Raw genomic sequence first — 20,114 nt, forward strand, 5'->3', positions numbered from 1 at the left:
TGTATCATCGGCAAACTTCGCCAGAATGCCCCCAGTCCCTTCATCCACATCATTCATATATAAAGTGAATAGCTGAGGCCCAACACTGAACCCTGCGGGACACCACTTGTCAGTGGTTGCCATTCCGAAAAAGAGCCTTTTATCCCAACTCTCTGCTTTCTGTCAGACAACCAATCCTCAATCCAAGCCAGTAGCTCACCTCGAACACCATGGGCCCTCACCTTGCTCAGCAGCCTCCCGTGAGGCACCTTATCAAAGGCCTTTTGGAAGTCTAGATAGATAACATCCACTGGGTTTCCCTGGTCTAACCTACTTGTTACCTCTTCAAAGAATTCTAACAGGTTTGTCAGGCAAGACATCCCCTTACTAAATCCATGCTGACTTGTTCTAACCCAACCCTGTACTTCCAAGAATTTAGAAATTGAGAGGTTGAGATGGACAATTAATAATGGTCCTGTTACTGATACCCACATTCCAGGAATCAATAAAAACAGCATCACAGACTCTGTCACCTCTGCAGTGAACACTGGAATCACCATCCTGGTTCCTTTATTTGTCAGGTTCATTTGTAAAGAATTAATGATTGAATACTGAAATGAAGACAATGCTCTGCGCATAATTCCAACTTCAAAAAAAGATTAATTATATTACTTTGTATTATTTGTTTCACAGTTGTGTTCTCTATGGACACACATCACCGTGCACTATCTGGGAAGGGACAACATTGTAGAGTTTTTCAATCAGTAGGAAACACATGACAATGCTGAATCACAAAAACAGAACAATTTTCAGTTAAAATAACTGTCCATTTTATTCAACATTAAAAATTACACCATTTACAAAAATGATACAAGAATTTACAAAAAAAAATCTTTAAGCTATTGAGGTATTAACATAGAAACAGTAACAGGAGAATATCAACTGGAGGAAAATCCTGGAAACAGACTGAGTATGGTCAACACCACTGAAGTATCAATTACCATAGTATCAAAAAGACTGATTGTTCATAATTCAAAAGTTTTGCGTCAACAAATGGCCAAAACCACTTAATACGAACTTTGGAATAGGAATGAAATGTAAAGAAATAGATTGATTCTCAAGCAGTGAAGGGCTCTCTTTGTAGGACTTTTACTTCACCCAGTACCAGGTCAGATCTTGACTTAGACTGCATTCACACTGTAAGTGCACCTGTAATGTTACAGGTATAATTCAAATGTATCTTAAGTGAATAAGTTATAACTAAAAATTAAATTTATTTTGAACTGACGAGCTTTTCACATACCTTCCTATGAATTTGACCACGGTATCATTGAATAATGTCAGCACCATATCCCTGAATTTGTTCTGTTGGGGTGGGGCAAAGGGGGGCATGTGGTTGGAATTGGGTAGTAGAGGAGCGAGAAGGAATGTGTTTAATTCATAATTGTGCTTTCAAAGAACAGGTATTCATGAATAGAAATTCCACTCAAACCATCTATCTTACGATCCTACATACTATTTTTTGAAACACTTCTTAAAACTACCCATTTTAGTACTTCAATTACAACGTATTCCAAAGTCTATAATCACAAAGCAAAATTTGTACAAAACTGCCAAAGGTGAGCCCCTTAATAAAATAGTGAAATGAAGCTTCAATTTCAGAAATTGTTCAGTGAGGGTAGCTTCTATTACAATTTTAACATTACATTATAGATTGGTGTTTTCCTTACGGATGACAAGATGTTAGCAAACTGTTCTGTTTGGTAGGACCTTGAAGTAATGGAATACAAACCCCACCTGTGTTGTTCATTTTCTGCAATTTTGAAGAGATTATTTGACTAAAATAGAAGTTTAAAAATTGAGGTTTCAATGTTTCTTTACTAATAAGAAAGGCAACTATGGAAAGCTGAATTTCAGTTGTTAATTAGAAATGTAAACTCCACCACAAAACTCATTATTTTTGGAAAGTGCAAACAATATGATGCAATGGAAATTCTACTCTAGTATTCCCATCTTCACTATCTCTTAGGTGCTCACCAAGTAGTTCTACTGCATGGATTTGCACTCAGTCTGTGCACTTAATCATGTGAAAACAATCCATATATATTTGCTGAAAAAGGTTAGTCAAAAATATACAACCTCTGAATGCTCACCTAATTCTGCGGTTGCAACATTGAGCTAAAGGTTGATCTTTTGTTCTGATAATTCAAACACATGCTTCCAAAATGGTAAATTAAGCAACCTGTTTAGACCAATTTCAAATCAGAACCAACCTAATGCTTTCACCAATCCAGGGCAGGACACTTTGGTTTCAGTACTTGAACAGATTTACTTTGAATCACAACACAGCCTTGCTTTCTTTGAATTCTAACTCCCACTACAGAAACCTACATCCTACCGTGAAGACATAGCACATGAATCATCAGGAAAACAAACAATTTTTGAAGTGCATATAAAAGGAATGCAAAAATGCAAGTACATACATATTTTTTCCATTTTAATGTTTAATTTGGAATAGATAGCAGGTCCTAGCTAAATCCCAAATTTTATTGTAATGAGATGACACAAGCTGTCATAGTTACTAACAAACACATTTGTCCCACTCTTTTCGAATTGATTGCAGCACAATGACTTTTAAAATGGAATTCCTGCTCACTCTCCTCTGAACCTCCTCTAAATAATCAGAATCCATGATACCACAACAGTGAAATGGTCTTGGCCAAATTTCTTGCATTGGAGCTCAACTCAAAGCAGAATTTCATCCCCCTTCCACAATTCATTTATGTTGTCTCTAACCCAAAACAGCCATTGAAAGGTTCTCAGTGGTTCACATCTACAAACACCGGGGAAAATCCGTCTCCACCTTCAACTGATCTACGCTAGCAAACATCAGCATTAGGAGCTCAGGTTTTACAAACTGAATTGAAACTAGCCAAATTTATTTCACCCTTGAGTCTTACAGCTAAAACAGAATTTCTGTCTGGATAGTGAACCCCAAAACTCAAAAGTCATTGCTCAATTCATGAAATGGCTTGCTGAAAATCACTGCACTCTGACAGCCAGAGATCAGAAAGTACTTATGGAGGTACATATCCACAATTGCTACTCTGCAGGTTGGTTATCCACTCAACTGGCATTTTTCATGGCCATTGGACAATCAATGTTCTACGCTAGGTTCAGCTTTCTCTTGCAATCCAAAACAAGTCGTCTGATTAACAGTTGAACTGTTCAAGATGAACTGGACAGTGCAGTCCAGTTTCAGTCTCAGTGCAGTTGCACCTTGGAACCAGATCCAATCAGCTTTGTCTTTCTTGAAGCCACAAGATTCCATCATAAGTAAAAAATGCGAGAATGGTGGGATACCACAAAGTATTCTCAATTCACGTGATCACAAATTTGTGAAACTAGTGATCTATAAGCTGCAAGCTCCAGCAATTTGAAAATTATGGATGAACATTCCAAATAGCAAAAGAAAACAGAGACAAAGGAAAAGGTGTAGCTGAATGTTGCAATCTGATCCTCATTGCTAAAATGCTGCAATTTCTCACTAGTCCTACCCACTTGTGATATTTCAACGTTAACTGCATTCAAAGCTCTGTAAACTGAATATATCCTTGAATCACTATTTATCCTACTAGCTTGCCGAATTGGGTTGCATGTATACAACACCAATCGCAGAGAAAGAAGGTGGCGAGCTGAAACACAAAAAAGTGAAGTTTAACAAGTAAACAATAAGTATAGAGTGCTACAGAAAAAGTAAAGGCCGTTAAAAATAATTTAAAACATTTCCCTGAAGCTTACAGTTGTTGAATTCATAAACATAATAAGTCAATGTAGGTTCGAAAAACCAATTTCTATTCTGTTTCCCAAATTCTTCAATCATTTATTTATGATCTTTTCTTTTTTAAAAAAAAGTGTCCCATCATCCGAAACCTCATCACGGCACTCTCACAGGTCTCAATCTGATCACGGGCGACAAGTTTACTTTAAGAATTTTTTGAGCCCTCTGACGTGCCTTGGAAACACTTTCATCTGAAGATGAATCTTCAACTTTTATGGTTGGGAAGTCGAATGGGCGAGAGGCAGTTGTTTTGCTGGACAAGTTGCCTCGCAAAACCCGGCTGACGACCTGGGAAGGTGAGGTCTTTGTCAGGCAGCTTTTGCGTTTCTTGGTGACGGGCTCCCCCGCATTCCTTTGTTTCCTTCGCCGACTCCTGGGCGCCCTCTCGGTGCTGGGTTTGACTTCAGCCGTGGGCTTCGCTTCGGGCACCGTGGAGCGGCACGAAGAATAACCGTACACGTCCTTGCTGCGGAGGATGACCGGGGTGAAGCCTTCCTCCCTCATGCTGCACAGGAAGTCCCACAGCTCAATCTCCGAGTTGTGAAAGTCGCTGCACTTGGGCATGAAGATCTTGAGCGCATCCTCCAGTGCCTTTGTTCCCGCGAACACCATCTGTGATCTGGAGTAGACCACCCGCTCCTCGCCAGCGAATACCGCCATGGCCAGGCTTTGCGCGTACACTGTTCCCAATTCCTCCCACCGACACACACACACACACACACACACACACAGAGCAAAGAGAGAACCGGGGTCTTTGCCAAGGGGTGAAGGGAAGGGGGGTGTCAGCTTTCTCCTACCCCGCCTACACACATACCCCCAACATTAGCATTGCCAGCAGCGGCAGCAACAACAAAAAGAACCCCACTCACAATTTTCTCAAGATATCCCTGGGAAAGGAAGAACGGCCTCATCCACCGCCCTTTTATAAACAGGAGCCCTACCAGTACGTCAGCTCAGTGACTCCACCCAGCCCCCGATCAACAAAAACAAGGAGGCTAGCCACTCACAGCGTCTTTGAACAGGAGGACAACTCAGTCAGGAAGCCTGTCTTCAACACTGGCTGATGGGGGCCAGCGAGTCAGGCAAACATATGGATCTCGGTTCACCAACAGAAAAAGGACAAAAATATTTAGCTCAGGATCATCTAGAGGTGGGCGGACAAGAGGGGGTGTAGAAACAGAAGTCACTCAGTCAGTCGACGTTTCAGGGCCACTGCCTCCCTTTCTCGAGACTCAGATGCTTTCTTTCCAAAGCTTTTCCAAGTGCAATGTATCAAAACCAAGAAAGTGTTTAAGCTACAGTGTAACTGTCATTGATGGCAATATGAAAGAACTGCTGAAGGTTGGATTGTGATCAAACAACAGTCATCCCAATCATATGGTGAACGAGACTTCGCAAGTTTAATCTCCTCTATATGCTTGATACTGTATTTGAGACTTCGACCGTTATGTTTTAAAAACCCTTTCAATTGAACCAATGGGATTTCCGGGTAATAAACTACAACTTTTTTTCGCAGTGCATCGTGAAACACCGCACGAAAATGACGAGGAGAATTTTAATACATTGATAATCCTCGTCAGAAATTGTCTAATATTTCTTTCAGTGCATATCCAATTTATAATTTAGACTCACTAATTACCATTTAACACCCGCAAACAGTTTACTACAACCTGCCCTCCAGCCATCTCAACTCTGTTCAGTTATGTGGAATGAACATATGCCAGAATTCTTGTTTGCAACAAATTTGTCACTCATTTCGCTTTAACATGGTTCTGCTGTTGACAGTTAAATCTAGACTTAAGACAAAATAAAACCTGGAAACTGAAAATGTTAAATAAACATAAAATGCTGGATATGCTCAGAACAGGCAGCAACTGTGGAGAGAGAAACAGAAATACTGTTTCAGGTCAACACCCTTTCATCAGCTCCGTTTCTCTTTCCACCGACTTAGGTTGGGCTGTCAACCCAACTGTGTATTTCCATCAATTTGTTTTCATTTCTATTTTGTCGAGGTTTATTTAACATAATTGAAGATGGCTCCATAAGATTAAATGGATTTGCAAGTAAAATAACCAGAGGCTATTTTTCTCACTTTGATCATCATTCTCATGCCTAATGGATTTCTGATCTTGACATCTGTATGTGAATTATTCCTTCAGTTTTCAAAGTCAACCCTTTTGCTTTGTCAATGAATAATGAGACCACTATATATCGTCTTCACTGACCTCCCAAAGCATTAAATTATGTAACGCGAAGTGGTCTATCTAAACTGTTGAAGAAAACTGCCTGCCCAGTAAAGACGTGATGAAGAGGGATCTGTTCCGACGCAGATAACAAACGACTAGCTTTGACAGGGCCACATTGGAACCCGTCAAGATCCACAACAAGATAAAACAGGAATGCATTCTAGCACTGACGTTTGCATATTCCCATTGCTGATCTCATATGCCTTTAGTTCAGCCACTGAGAGTGTCTACATACATTAGAGAACTGATCGAAAGGAAATAAGCCTTAACCACATGAGCTCCAAGAAAAAAAGTGCCCCAAGCCCTCAGCAGAGAATTGTTCTCTTCTGTGAAGTGTTTGATTAGACAATAAATATCAAAAACACTTGTTATTCTTGCATCATTCAGGATTGATAATGAGATGCTGGTGGTGTTGGTAGTTTGACATTTCCAGGCTTTACAATCACCAGCAATCTGTCACTTTATATTTGAAATCAACAGGTGCAGCTTTTATTTCCAAGCAGAGTAAGAGAGTGTGCAGCAACAATCTGCAAGTGTACCAAGCCTGACGGCAAACTTTGGCATTTTTCTATGTGTTACTCTTCATTATTTGTTGATCATTTTTCATATGTCTTTCCAGACAACATACATGTATTAGATGGTTGAGAAGCATTTTTTATGAGCTTTATTTATTAACTTTAATTAATCTAAGTGGTCTTCTTACATCATGTCCATATAGTAGTCCAAAAGATATAAATCCTGTGTTCTCATTAGGAACATCCCTAATAGCAAATAATAACAAATAAATTCCTATTTCTCAATCATTAGGACATTCCTGGCATAAGCTCTAAACATCGTCTTTAAAATTCAATGCCATCTTTCCAATATGCCTTCAGATTGTAGGTAATATGCAGTAGATGTAAATTGTATAATTCCTAAACTAGCCATTTGTTTTTAAAATATTTGTGACATAAACTTTGAGCCTTGATCTGACAGTATTTCTTTGGGTAATTCATATCTTGCAACAAAAATTGAACAAACTTTTCACCTACCACTTTTTCAGTAATTTCTCCTAAAGCACTTTGAGTCACAGAGTTATCCAGCAAGGAAAGAGACCTTTTGGCCCAAATTGTTCACAGGTACCAGACATCCCAATCTGGCCTCGTCCCATGTGCCAGCACTTGGCCCATATCCCTGTAAATTTTTCCTATTCATACACCCATCTAGATGCCTTTTAACTGTCATAATTGTACCCACTTTCACTACTTCTTCTGGCAGGTTGTCCATACATGCATCCCCCTCTCTGTGAAAAAAGTTACCCCTCAGTCTTTTTAAATCTTACCCCTTAATCCTATGCCCTCTGGTTTTGGACTCCCCACCCTAGAAAAAAAGACCTTGGCTATTAACCCTATCTATGGCCCCCATGATTTTAAAAACTTCTACAAGGTCACCCCTCCGCCTCTGACACTGCTGGCCTATTCAGCCTCTCCCTGTAACTGAAACCCTCCAGTCCTGGCAACATCCTTCTAAATTTTTTCTACACCCTCTCAAGAGTAACAACATTCTTCCTACAGAAGAGCAACCGGAACTGAATGTTGTATTTTAAAAGTAACCTCATCAATGTCCTGTACAAATACAACATGTCATCCCATTCCTGTACTCAATGATCTCACTAATGAAGGCAAGCATACCAAACATCTTCTTCTTGTCTACCTGTGACTCCACTTTCAAGGAACTGTGCACCTGCACCTCGAGGTTTCTTCGTTTGGCAACACTCCCCTGGGCCCGACCATTATCCTTATAAGACCTGCCCTAGTTTGCCTTACCAAAATATAACACCTCACATTTATCTAATTTAAACTCCAGCTGCCACTCCTTGGCCCATTGGTTCATCTGATCAAGGTCCCAATGTATTCTGAGATAATCTTCTTCACTGTCCACCACACCATCAATGTTGATGTCATCTGAAAACTTACTAACTATTCCTCCTGTGTTCACATTCCAAATCATTTATATAAATGACGAAAAGCAGTGGACCCAGCACCAAAACTTGTTGCACACTCCTGGTAACAGGCCTCCTGTCTGAAAAGCTACCACCCTCTGTCTTCTACCTTCAACCTAATTTTGTATCCATTTGACTAGCTCCCCTAGATCCCATGTGATCAAACCTCATTAACTAGCCTACCGTATGGAACCTTGTTGAACGCTTTACGGGAGTCCATATCGACAAATGTGTACCGCTCTGCATTCATCAATTTTCTTTGTCACTTCTTCCAAATGAAAATCAATCAAGTTAGTGAGACATCATCAGGAAATCTTGGAGATACATCCATAACAGTTAAAATATATTGTATTCCATTTCTGGTTTTAAGTAGGTGACCTACTCAATCTTATAAGGCTCCCCCTCTCTCCCTATTTATTCCAGAACCCTCACCCCATCCCCCTCTCTGATGAAGGGTCTAGGCCCGAAACGTCAGCTTTTGTGCTCCAGAGATGCTGCTGGGCCTGCTGTGTTCATCCAGCTTCACACTTTATTATCTTGGATTCTCCAGCATCTGCAGTTCCCATTATCTCTGATACAATTTTAACCTCACTGCTAAGCCTCTTCCAGGGATGCCTAACCTGAAAAAGTTACCCTCCTCCCTCCGGACCAACCTCAGGGAATCTCTCTCCCACTGATCTTCTTTTCTCTCCATCTTCGGTCCGCCTCCTATTTATTCCAGAACCCTCTCCCCATCCCCCTCTCTGATGTCTAGTCCCGAAACATCAGCTTTTGTGCTCCTGAGATGCTGCTTGGCCTGCTGTGTTCATCCAGCTTCACACTTTATTATCTTAAATAATAAATCTCCATTATGAGATAAAAATTTACAAGAAAAACAGTTAAATTCATAGAAATAAAAATCATTTGCTACCAATTCAAAAACCAGAAACTCAAATAACATCAAAAATTGCATATGAAAATCCCACAATTTACACATAATCATATTACACATTAATTCAAAACGATAACACTGCATTTGCTCCACAGATGCTACCAGCAATTTCTGTTTGTGTTTTGGATTTCCAACAACTACAGTTTTGTTTTGTTTTATGGCATTATTACAGCAGTAACAGATTCACTGACATCATTTGTGATCAATGTGTCTGATTTTAATACGCTTCAGAATATGTAAAAGGGCTCTCACCTTCTACTTTCATTTATACCTCTGTTTGAATGTTCGCATGCTGGAGATGAAGATATTATCTGCAGAAACAAAGTTTGAAGACAATTGTTATGATCTGCTGGAGTAGCACACTGTACATCAAGCCAAATATGTTGCATCTAAATTCCAAATTAGCTTACCTACTATTTTTGTGCAACAGTCATTAATTTGGTTTTGTCTTATGTTTATTTTCTTGCAGTCAAATCTTATGTTGATACTATCATTTTAATTTTTTTCTTTTGTCTCACAACCAGATGAAAAATTTCCTTAATTTATGATTTTTAATGATTTTTTTGCTGGTTCTTTCAAATATCAGACATGTTCCAAACTGTTAATCCCTTGGGCCACCTGGGCCATCTCCAGCACATCCCTCACCTTCCTGGACCTCTCAGTCTCCATCTCAGGCAACCAGCTTGTAACTGATGTCCATGTCAAGCCCACCGACTCACACAGCTACCTAGAATACACCTCCTCCCACCCACCCTCCTGCAAAAATTCCATCCCCTATTCCCAATTCCTCCGCCTCCGCCGCATCTGCTCCCACGATAAGACATTCCACTCCCGCACATCCCAGATGTCCAAGTTCTTTAAGGACCGCAACTTTCCCCCCACAGTGATCGAGAACGCCCTTGACCGCGTCTCCCGTATTTCCCGCAACACATCCCTCACACCCCACCTCTGCCACAACCGCCCTAAGAGGATCCCCCTCGTTCTCACACACCACCCTACCAACCTCCGGATACAACGCATCATCCTCCGACACTTCCGCCATTTACAATCCGACCCCACCACCCAAGACATTTTTCCATCCCCACCCCTGTCTGCTTTCCGGAGAGACCACTCTCTCCGTGACTCCCTTGTTCGCTCCACACTGCCCTCCAACCCCACCACACCCGGCACCTTCCCCTGCAACCGCAGGAAATGCTACACTTGTCCCCACACCTCCTCCCTCACCCCTATGCCAGGCCCCAAGATGACATTCCACATTAAGCAGAGGTTCACCTGCACATCTGCCAATGTGGTATACTGCATCCACTGTACCCGGTGCGGCTTCCTCTACATTGGGGAAACCAAGCGGAGGCTTGGGGACCGCTTTGCAGAACACCTCCGCTCAGTTCGCAACAAACAACTGCACCTCCCAGTCGCAAACCATTTCCACTCCCCGTCCCATTCTCTTGATGACATGTCCATCATCGGCCTCCTGCAGTGCCACAATGATGACACCCGAAGGTTGCAGGAACAGCAACTCATATTCCGCCTGGGAACCCTGCAGCCTAATAGTATCAATGTGGACTTCACCAGTTTCAAAATCTCCCCTTCCCCTAATGCATCCCTAAACCAGCCCAGTTCGTCCCCTCCCCCCACTGCACCACACAACCAGCCCAGCTCTTCCCCCCCACCCACTGCATCCCAAAACCAGTCCAGCCTGTCTCTGCCTCCCTAACCGGTTCTTCCTCTCACCCATCCCTTCCTCCCAACCCAAGCCGCACCTCCATCTCCTACCTACTAACCTCATCCCACCTCCTTGACCTGTCCGTCTTCCCTGGACTGACCTATCCCCTCCCTACCTCCCCACCTATACTCTCTCCACTTATCTTCTTTACTCTCCATCTTCGGTCCGCCTCCCCCTCTCTCCCTATTTATTCCAGAACCCTCACCCCATCCCCCTCTCTGATGAAGGGTCTAGGCCCGAAACGTCAGCTTTTGTGCTCCTGAGATGCTGCTAGGCCTGCTGTGTTCATCCAGCCTCACATTTTATTATCTTCCAAACTGTTAATGTGGTTTTCCATGTCAAATTCTTCTTAAAGTATGACTGTTGAAGGTTCTATAAGTTTGCAGAATGGTTTTAAGAGGCAAAACATCGAACCAGCAGCATCTGAGAAAGAGTTCTCATCATGCGAATATTCAGGGGAAACAGAATTTGTAACATGCACTGCGAGGAGCCATATTTTTAAACAGCAGTTCATAGATTAGTACTTCCAGAAAAGAACAGGATTCACACCACCTTGACAAACTCTAACAGAAGGACGGGTTGCACGTAAACTGGAGGGGAACCAACATACTGACAGGGAGGTTTGCTAGTACTACTCAGGACGGTTTAAATTAGAGAGGCAGGGGTCTGGGAACCGGAGCAGCAGGTCTTCAAGTGGAGGGATTGAGGGGATGGTATATGTTAAGACCAGTGAATCAGAAAGGAAGGACAGGTAGAGAAAGTAAGTGAACATGATGGGATTGAGGGGCTGATGTGTATTTGTTTCAGTGCAAGGAGTATTAAAGGTAAGGCAGATGAGCTTAGAGCCTGGATCAGTATATGGGACTATGATGTTGTGGCCATGACAGAAACTTGGCTGGCAGAGGAGCAGGAATGGCTGCTCAATGTTCTAGGGTTTTGTTGTTTTAGATGAGATACAGGGGATGGTAAAAGAGGTGGAGGAATTACATTATTAATCAGGGAGAATGTTACATCTGCACTGGACAGGACTTACTGGAGGGCTCATCCACTGAGGCAATATAAGTAGAGCTCAAAAATAAGGTGCAATCGCTCTGACTGGATTATACTATAGGCCTCCCAACAGTCCCCAAGACATGGAGGAACAATTATGTCAGGAGATTATGGAAAGATGCAATAAAAACAGAGTTGTCATAGTGGGTGACTTTAATTTCCCAATATTAACTGGGCCTTCCTTTGAGCAAGAGGCTTAGACAAGGCAGAATTTGTTAAGTGCATCCAAGAAAATTTCTTGAAACAGTATTTGGATAGTCCAACTACAGGAAGGGCCATACTGGACCTTGTATTGAGTAATGAGCCCAGCCAGATCACTGACCTTTTAGTGGGAGAGCATTTTGGAAAGTGATCGCAACTCCTAAAGTTTTAAGGTAGCTGTGAATAAGGATAAGTCAAGACCTGTGGTAGGGTACTAAATCAGGGAAGGGCAAATTATATTAGTATTAGGCATGAGCTAAGGAGTGTTAACTGGGAGGAGCTAGTCCACATTTGACAGGTGGGAATTGTTTAAAGATCTGCTATTGAGAGTTCAGGACCAGCATGTTCCAGTAAGGAGGAAGGATGGCAAGGTAAGGGACCCTTGGATAATGAGGGAGGTTATAAATTTAGTCAAAAGGAGCAAAAGAAGTGCAAATAAGGCTGAGAAAGCTAAAATTGGACACAGCCCATGAGGAATATAAAGAAAGCAGGAAAGAACTCAAGCAAGGAATGAGAAGAGGGTGAAGGGGCCATGAAATGGACTTTGGCAAGTAGGGTTAAAGAGAATCCCAAGGTATTCTATAGAGACATTAAAAACAAAAGGATAACTAGGGAGAAGGTAGGACCACTCAAGTATGAAGGAGAGAACTTGCGCTTGGAGGCAGAGTGTGTGTGTGAAATACTAAATGAGTACTTTGCGTCAGTATTCACCCATGAGAAAGATATGGAGGATAGTGAGGTTTGTGTGGAGCATGAAAATATGCTTGGGAATTTTGAAATCAAGAAAAAAGTGGTGTTGAGTCTCTTGAAAATCATTAAGGTGGATAAGCCTCAGGGCTCCATCATATCTACCCCAGGTTATTGAGGGAGGTAAGAAAGGAGACTGTTGGGGCCTTGGCCAAGATCTTTGTATCCTCATTAGCCACAGGAAAGGTCCTGGAGGACTGCCAAGTACCTAATGTTGTTCCTCTATTCAAGAAGGAAATTTGGGATAATCCAGGAAACTGTAGTCTTACATCAGTGGTTGGAAAGATTTGAGAGAATTCTTAGGAATATGAACTACCCGCATTTGGAAAGTATGGCCTAATTAGGGACAGTCAACATGGCTTTGTGCAGGATAAATCATGTCTGACAAACTTGATTGAATTTTTCGAGGAGGTGACGAAGGTGATCGATGAGGATAGAGCAATGGATGTTGTCTCAATGGATTTTAGCAAGGCTTACAACAAGTACCCTTATGGTAGGCTCATCCAGAAGATTTAAATGCATTGAATTCACAGTGACTGAGAACTGGCTTGCCCATAGAAGACAGAGGGAAATGGTGGAAGTTTGTCTGTCAACCTGGAGGTCTGTGACTTGTTGTGTTTCACAGGGATCTGTAGTGGGACCACTGCTGTTTGTGATAATGTATACGTGAGTTGGATGAAAATGTAGATAGGTGGGTTAGCAAGTTTACAGACGATACAAAGATTGGTGGAGTTAGGTTATAGTGTAGAAGGTTATCAAAGGATACAGCAGGATATAGATCTGTTCCAGATGTGGACAGAGAAATGGAAGATGGAGTTTAATCTGTGCAAGAGTGAGGCATTACATTTGGAGAGATCAAATGTTAAGAAAAAATATAGGGTTCATTGCAGGACCCTGAACAGCACTGACATACTGAAAGAAGGATCTTGGGGTTCAAGTGCATAGCTCCCTGAAAGTGACCACACAAGCAGATGGGGTGCAGAAGAAAGCGTATGGTATGCTTGCCTTTATAGGTCAGGGAATTGAGTGCAAGAGTCAGGATGTCATGTTGCAGATTTATAAGACTTTGGTTAGTCAACACTTAGAATTCTGGTCACCACATTACAGAAAGGATGTGAAGGCTTTGGAGGGGGCACAGAAGAAGTTTACCACGATGCTGCGAAAAACTTAAGTTGTTTTCTCTGTAGCAGCAGAGGCTGAAGGGGAGCTTGATCAAAGAATATAAAATTCTGAGATGCACGGATAGTGTTGATGGTCAGAATTATTTTTCCCTGAATTGAAATGTCTAAAACCAGGGGGCATATATTTAAGGGGGAGGGGGTTCAAAGAAGATGTGAGGGGCAATTTTTTTTTCCACAAGAATGGTACGAGTGTGGAGTGTGCTACCAGGGGTGGAGGTGGAGGCAGATATGATAGGGGCATTTAAGAAGGTTTTAGATAAGTACATGAATTAGCAAGGAATGGAGGGATATGGACCATGAGCAGAAGAAGGGATTAGTTTAATTTGACATCATGTTTGGCACAACAGGTGGGCCAGAGGGCCCATTCCTGGGCTATGTTTTATGTTCTATTTTTGATATCAAATGTTAAATTTTTTCAAACAAATGGTACCAAAATTTACCTGATGCTCATACCAAGGTTCATGTACAGCAGGGGCAGATTTCTATACTAAACAATGACTATTATTTACCAGAAGTAATTCAACTACAGCTACAAATAAATAGATATAAACCATTGGTATACATGTACTAAGCAAAACTCTAACCCTCTTTGCATACAGGCAGTCAAACAAATAGAGAAACTAGGTTACTGGTGAAATAAGAGATAATGGGAACTGCAGATGCTGGAGAATCCAAGATAATAAAGTTTGAAGCTGGATGAACACAGCAGGCCAAGCAGCATCTCAGGAGCACAAAAGCTGACGTTTCAGGCCTAGAGCCTTCATCAGAGAGAGGGATAGGGTGAGGGTTCTGGAATAAATAGAGAGAGAGGGGGAGGCGGACTGAAGATGGAGAAAAGAAGATAGGTGGAGAGGAGAGTATAGGTGGGGAGGTAGGGAGGGGATTGGTCAGTCCAGGGAAGACGGACTGGTCAAGGAGGTGGGATGAGGTTAGTAGGTAGGAAATGGAGGTGCAGCTTGGGGTGGGAGGAAGGGATGGGTGAGAGGAAGAACAGGTTAGGGAGGCAGAGACAGGCTGGGCTGGTTTTGGGATGCAGTGGGTGGAGGGGAAGAGCTGGGCTGGTTGTGTGGTGCAGTGGGGGGAGGGGACAAACTGGGCTGGTTTTGGGATGCAGTGGGGGAAGGGGAGATTTTGAAGCTGGTGAAGTCCACATTGATACCATTGGGCTGCAGGGTTCCCAAGCGGAATATGAGTTGCTGTTCCTGCAACCTTCGGGTGGCATCATTGTGGCACTGCAGGAGGCCCATGATGGACATGTCATCTGAAGAATGGGAGGGGGAGTTAAAATGGTTCACGACTGGGAGGTGCAGTTGTTTATTGCGAACCGAGCGGAGGTGTTCTGCAAAGTGGTCCCCAAGCCTCCGCTTGGTTTCCCCAATGTAGAGGAAGCCACACCGGGTACAATGGATACGGTGTACCACATTGGCAGATGTGCAGGTGAACCTCTGCTTAATATAGAAAGTCATCTTGGGGCCTGGGATAGGGGTGAGGGAGGAGGTGTGGTGGCAAGTGTAGCATTTCCTGCGGTTGCAGCGGAAGGTGCCGGGTGTGGTGGGGTTGGAGGGCAGTGTGGAGTGAACGGCAGGAACAGCAACTCATATTCCGCTCCCTACCTCCCCACCTATACTCTCCTCTCCACCTATCTTCTTTTCTCTCTATCTTTGGTCCGCCTCCCCCTCTCTCCCTATTTATTCCAGAACCCTCATCCCATCCCTCTCTCTGATGAAGGGTCTAGGCCCAAAATGTCAGCTTTTGTGCTCCTGAGATGCTGCTTGGCCTGCTGTGTTCTTCCAGCTTCACACTTTATTATACTGGTGAAATAAGCCTATTTTGGGTAGTCAAGCCCTTGTTGTTTGGTTGCCTTTCTTTGGGAGATTCCACTGGTTTGTAAGAAGTACAGAATAACTAATTCACTTGGACAGTGACTCTTATTTGTCAATTCAAAAATCACAGCTCGTAGAAACTGGTACAGGAAAGGTAATTATTTTCTTTACGTTTAAACTGCGGTTTTACCGCAGAGAACAGGCAGCTTCTGCTGGGGAGAACAATGGCACACCATTCTGTTTCTCTTTCTGTCTGTCCCTCTCTCTCTTGGTGTCTGTGTTTCTATAATTTGTTTCCAGTTCTAACATGCTCAGTTATTTGAAAATCAATCAACTTTACTTGTAAACAATTCTTTGGCTCTTTGTCATCTTCACATTACAGGAACCCCTAGCCACAAAAAAGCAGAGTTGACAATAGGTATCAAATTCTTTGCAGTGAAATTATGCAGCCATCTTGGTAAATGCTTGTTTTTCTTATAAAGCTTAGTTCTTCCTCCTTGCAGCCCACTGTTTGTCAAGGCACAAAAGTAAAAAGATGTGATTCTTACATAACTAACTAAGACATGAAAATGCAAATACAATTTGTATTTTAAGCAGCTGCTTGTGACAAGAGCAAAGACAATAAGGATGCCAATCTGAGGGACTGGGGAACTCCATCTCTGTCTGCAAAGAAGGAAAAGCACTCAGTCACAATTTGGATTAAACAGGAATATCAAAACATTTTAAAAAATCAAAGGATAACTACAATATTTGTGATTTCCTGATGATCTGAGACATCAACCAAACAACTCTGTTCTCAGGTTAAAACCTTACACACTAAAGACTTTACACTGTTTATATCCTTAAGCTTCTATGTATAATGGACATCATCCCTTCGTAATATTGTGACTGTGCATGTGTGTGTCTGATGTTATGTCTTTTATTATTTTATCTCGTGGTTAGGAGATTGTGACATTTTCTACCACTTGAAAACAAAATTAATTGGGTTCTTTCTGCTACAGTGGAAATTAGATAACTATAATTGGAGAGGTACAGCCTTGAGCTAAAAAGAAAATAAATCATTCCAGTGGCAAACTTTGGAATTTGTAAAAAGGGAAGCCAATTCACCCCTCCCTGCCCGGTCATAACTTATTATTATGGATCAATATTACAAACATTTATTCAATTGTACAATGCCAATTTCTTGGTTTTTCTTTTGCAGACAGATCCAACCATTTAAAGTACAAGAAATCAGTGATTTTTATACCTTATTCTGAATAGGATTACATATCTTTTGTTTAAGCCACGAGTAATAATAACAGTTGCACATACAACTGATTTATGCAGTAGTCAGAGTTCACTCAAATTATGCACAAATGTATACCACAAGTATAGTTGCTCACAAACAGCATTATACCCAATGGATCTGTGTCACTTTTTACATCTGCAACATTGCTTTAAGTAACTTATTTAATAAATTTAAATCTTAAAGAAACAAACCTTCACTAGACATTCAGAATTCACTTGTGGCGCTGTTCTGAATCAATGATCAGTTTATGGCTGTAATTGCAGGCAATATTTTGCTTTTCTGCGGAAAGCTTCTTTCAGAACCGTGCTTTTAAGAAGGGGAAGGATAAATCCATCAACTATTTCCAACTGAACCTAAGTTTTGTGGTATGGAAACTTCTGGGGACAATAATCTGAAACAAAATAATTGGCATTATCAAAAATAGAACCTAAAAATTAAAATGTGGATTAATTAAAGGAAAGTATGTTTGACATGCTTGATTGCATTATTTCATGATCTAATGCAGCGGATTAGTGGGGGAGGGGTTTATTCATTTATGCTCTCTCGGGAATTAGAAATCATGGTAAGGCAAGTAATAGTTGCATATTCCTGCTTGTTCTTGAGAAGGAGGTAGTGATCAGCTTTCTTGAACGACTGCTGTCCATCTGATGTAGGTACATGCACATTGCTTTCAGGAGGAAGCTGAGATTTTTGACATAGCAGTAATGTAGTCGATGGGAACAGCAAGTAATTAGGAATGCAAATGGCTTAATCGTCTTTATTAAAAGGGAGTGGAGTATAAAATGAGGGAAGTCTTGCTTTAGCAGTGCAGATTAAAGGGCTAAAATGGTGTTTAATAAGGACGAAACATGGGCCTAAAATGTTTTCAGTGGTCATCTGACCAAAGAATGAGACTAGCTTCTGGAACCATGTGGAATAAACAAGGACCTGTGCACTGAAATTACAATCTTTTCTAAAGGCATTGATATCAGGCAACTGAAATAGCATCAAGACATTCATATTTCCTGTTTAATGCACCCATTTTTGAATATTTCACATGTTGGGAGATCAACTGTTACCCAGCTTGGACAGACAATGGAGCTAGACTCCAGAATACACACTGCCCTAAAATTTGACGGCTGCTTTTGACTAACAGGTCAGTGAAGACTTTTAGTTCATAAAAGCAGAAGGCATATCTCTTTCTTTTTGTCTGATTCTCTTACTCTCTAGGGAAATTAGCAGCTTGAGAAAACAACCATTCACTGTGTCTCAAAGATATCTCCACATTTTGCTACTGCTATGGACACAAGTCAGCAATAATTTGAAAGTGGTCTAAGGTTTAAAATCTAAAACCCTAAAGACTTTTAAACTTGCATAGACTCATTTCTTCTTTTCTGTACTATTTTTTCCTTTAAACTTATTTCCCGTGTTTCTCTATGCTTAGTGTTGAATTTGTCTTTTTTATTGCTTTCTCTCAGGATTTGTTGAAAATAAAATTCCCCTTTCCTTCATTCAAGAATATCTTGGTAATTGGCTCCATCATTTTCTGGTGAACTCAGTTTTAATTGAAGTGGGATAGCTACGTGCTAAAATTAAATCTAAAAAAAAAGTTTCAACTTGCTGAGATGGAATTAAAAAGGAAGCTAGTTCTCTCTTCCAGACTGGAACAATATTTGCATTAGAAATAATTCAGAGGACATAATAAGCCTGATTCCTGGGTTCAAGGTGTCATCTTAGGAAGAATGAATTAGCAGGTTAAGCTGTTGCTCATTGGTATTTAGAAGAAAGTGGTGACTTTATTGAATAATACAAGATTCTGAGATGGCTTAACAGTAAATGCTGAGGGGATATTTTACTTTGTCTTGGAATCTAAAAGAAGGCACAGTTTTAAAATATGGGATCTTCCATTCAATATAGAGATGGAAGGAATTTTGTCTCTTTAAAAGTTGTCAATCTTTGGAAACCTTTACACAGAGCAGTAAAGGCTGCATATTGAACACATCTAGAGAAGAGTTAAGGCCATAATCAGATCTTATTGAATAATGCTGCAGCCTCAAGGGGCTGAATGACCTAATTCCACTTTTATTTCTTATGATCTTATGAGTTGGACTGTCAAAGATGTTTGATAATGGAGTGAATTGTTTAGTCTTCTTCATGATTAGAACAAAGATTGTGATGAATAACTTCCTTTGCAACATATTGTTCATAAGACAAAAATCCGGTTGCACAAAGCCTTGGTCATTATGTGAAAAATAGTGCTATGTTCCTGTACCATAAAATATTAATGGCAAACATTACCATTGCGTGATGTCATCAGCTCATGTGTGGTTCAGGTATAGGATACAGTGATAAAAATGTGCGTACACCAGCTGGTTTTAATAACATTAGCAGCAAGGGTTGCATTGTTGAATTTTATTTTGGGTCAGCGAATTTCGTGCCAAGGACAAAGGAGATTTATTTTTTCGGTAATTTACAGCAAGGAGATTGAAAGAGAAAATTAATTTATTCAGCAAACCAGTGAATTTTGTCTGAAAGACAGAAGGCATTTATTTAGTCAGTCATTTATAGAGAGAAGAAAAGCAAGACAGCGAGAATGACAGTTGCTATGGTTACGAGTAGAGCTCACTGATGCTGAGAGCAAATGCACAGCTGTTAGATTTTTTTCAACTGTGGTTGGCTCATGGGAAAGTAGTTCCAGTTGGGTTGGAGTCTCACTTCCATGGAATAAATTTTACACCCCATGGAGATGTAGCAACTGCTGCTTGCCACACAGTCCTATTGATCACATGTAAAATTGAGACTAACGAAAACAGTGTGATAAGAATATTACAACCATCAAATAAGTCGCTTGGACAACTCCAAAGTAATCACAGTCATCATAGTGTTATGACCGACTTCCAGAGTGAATGTACATATTATTACACATGGCTGACTGAAACATACACTATTTATAACACTTCTAATTGACAACAACTGAATGAAAACAAAGCACCTGTTTTGCACAAATTCAGAAGCAAAATGCTGTTTTCACTCAAAATCTAAATTAAAAATAAAAGTTCTGTAGAATAGTCATTGACATGATTTTCTCCATGGCTGCTGCCAGACCTGGTGAATAATTGTTTTCATACTGTTTCCTCTTCTTAT

At 41.1% G+C, this 20,114-nt stretch overlaps 1 protein-coding gene across 1 annotated transcript; it reads right to left on the reverse strand.

Moving 5' to 3' along the window:
- Positions 1-785: 785 nt before the first annotated feature.
- LOC125463383 (coiled-coil domain-containing protein 71L-like) lies at positions 786-4,814 on the reverse strand. Its single transcript, XM_048554631.2, has 2 exons — positions 1,283-4,814; positions 786-1,188 (listed from the first exon to the last, which is right to left on the reverse strand). The coding sequence occupies exon 1, from the start codon at positions 4,478-4,480 to the stop codon at positions 3,917-3,919; it is 564 nt and encodes a 187-aa protein (XP_048410588.1). The 5' UTR covers positions 4,481-4,814; the 3' UTR covers positions 786-1,188; positions 1,283-3,916.
- Positions 4,815-20,114: the final 15,300 nt, after the last annotated feature.

The sequence above is a fragment of the Stegostoma tigrinum genome, chromosome 25 (assembly GCF_030684315.1).
Source record: "Stegostoma tigrinum isolate sSteTig4 chromosome 25, sSteTig4.hap1, whole genome shotgun sequence".
Classification (NCBI taxonomy): domain Eukaryota; kingdom Metazoa; phylum Chordata; class Chondrichthyes; order Orectolobiformes; family Stegostomatidae; genus Stegostoma; species Stegostoma tigrinum.

Excerpts from the sequence above, each read along its gene's own strand:
- LOC125463383 (XM_048554631.2), bottom strand. The coding sequence starts at position 4,480 with ATGGCGGTATTCGCTGGCGAGGAGCGGGTGGTCTACTCCAGATCACAG.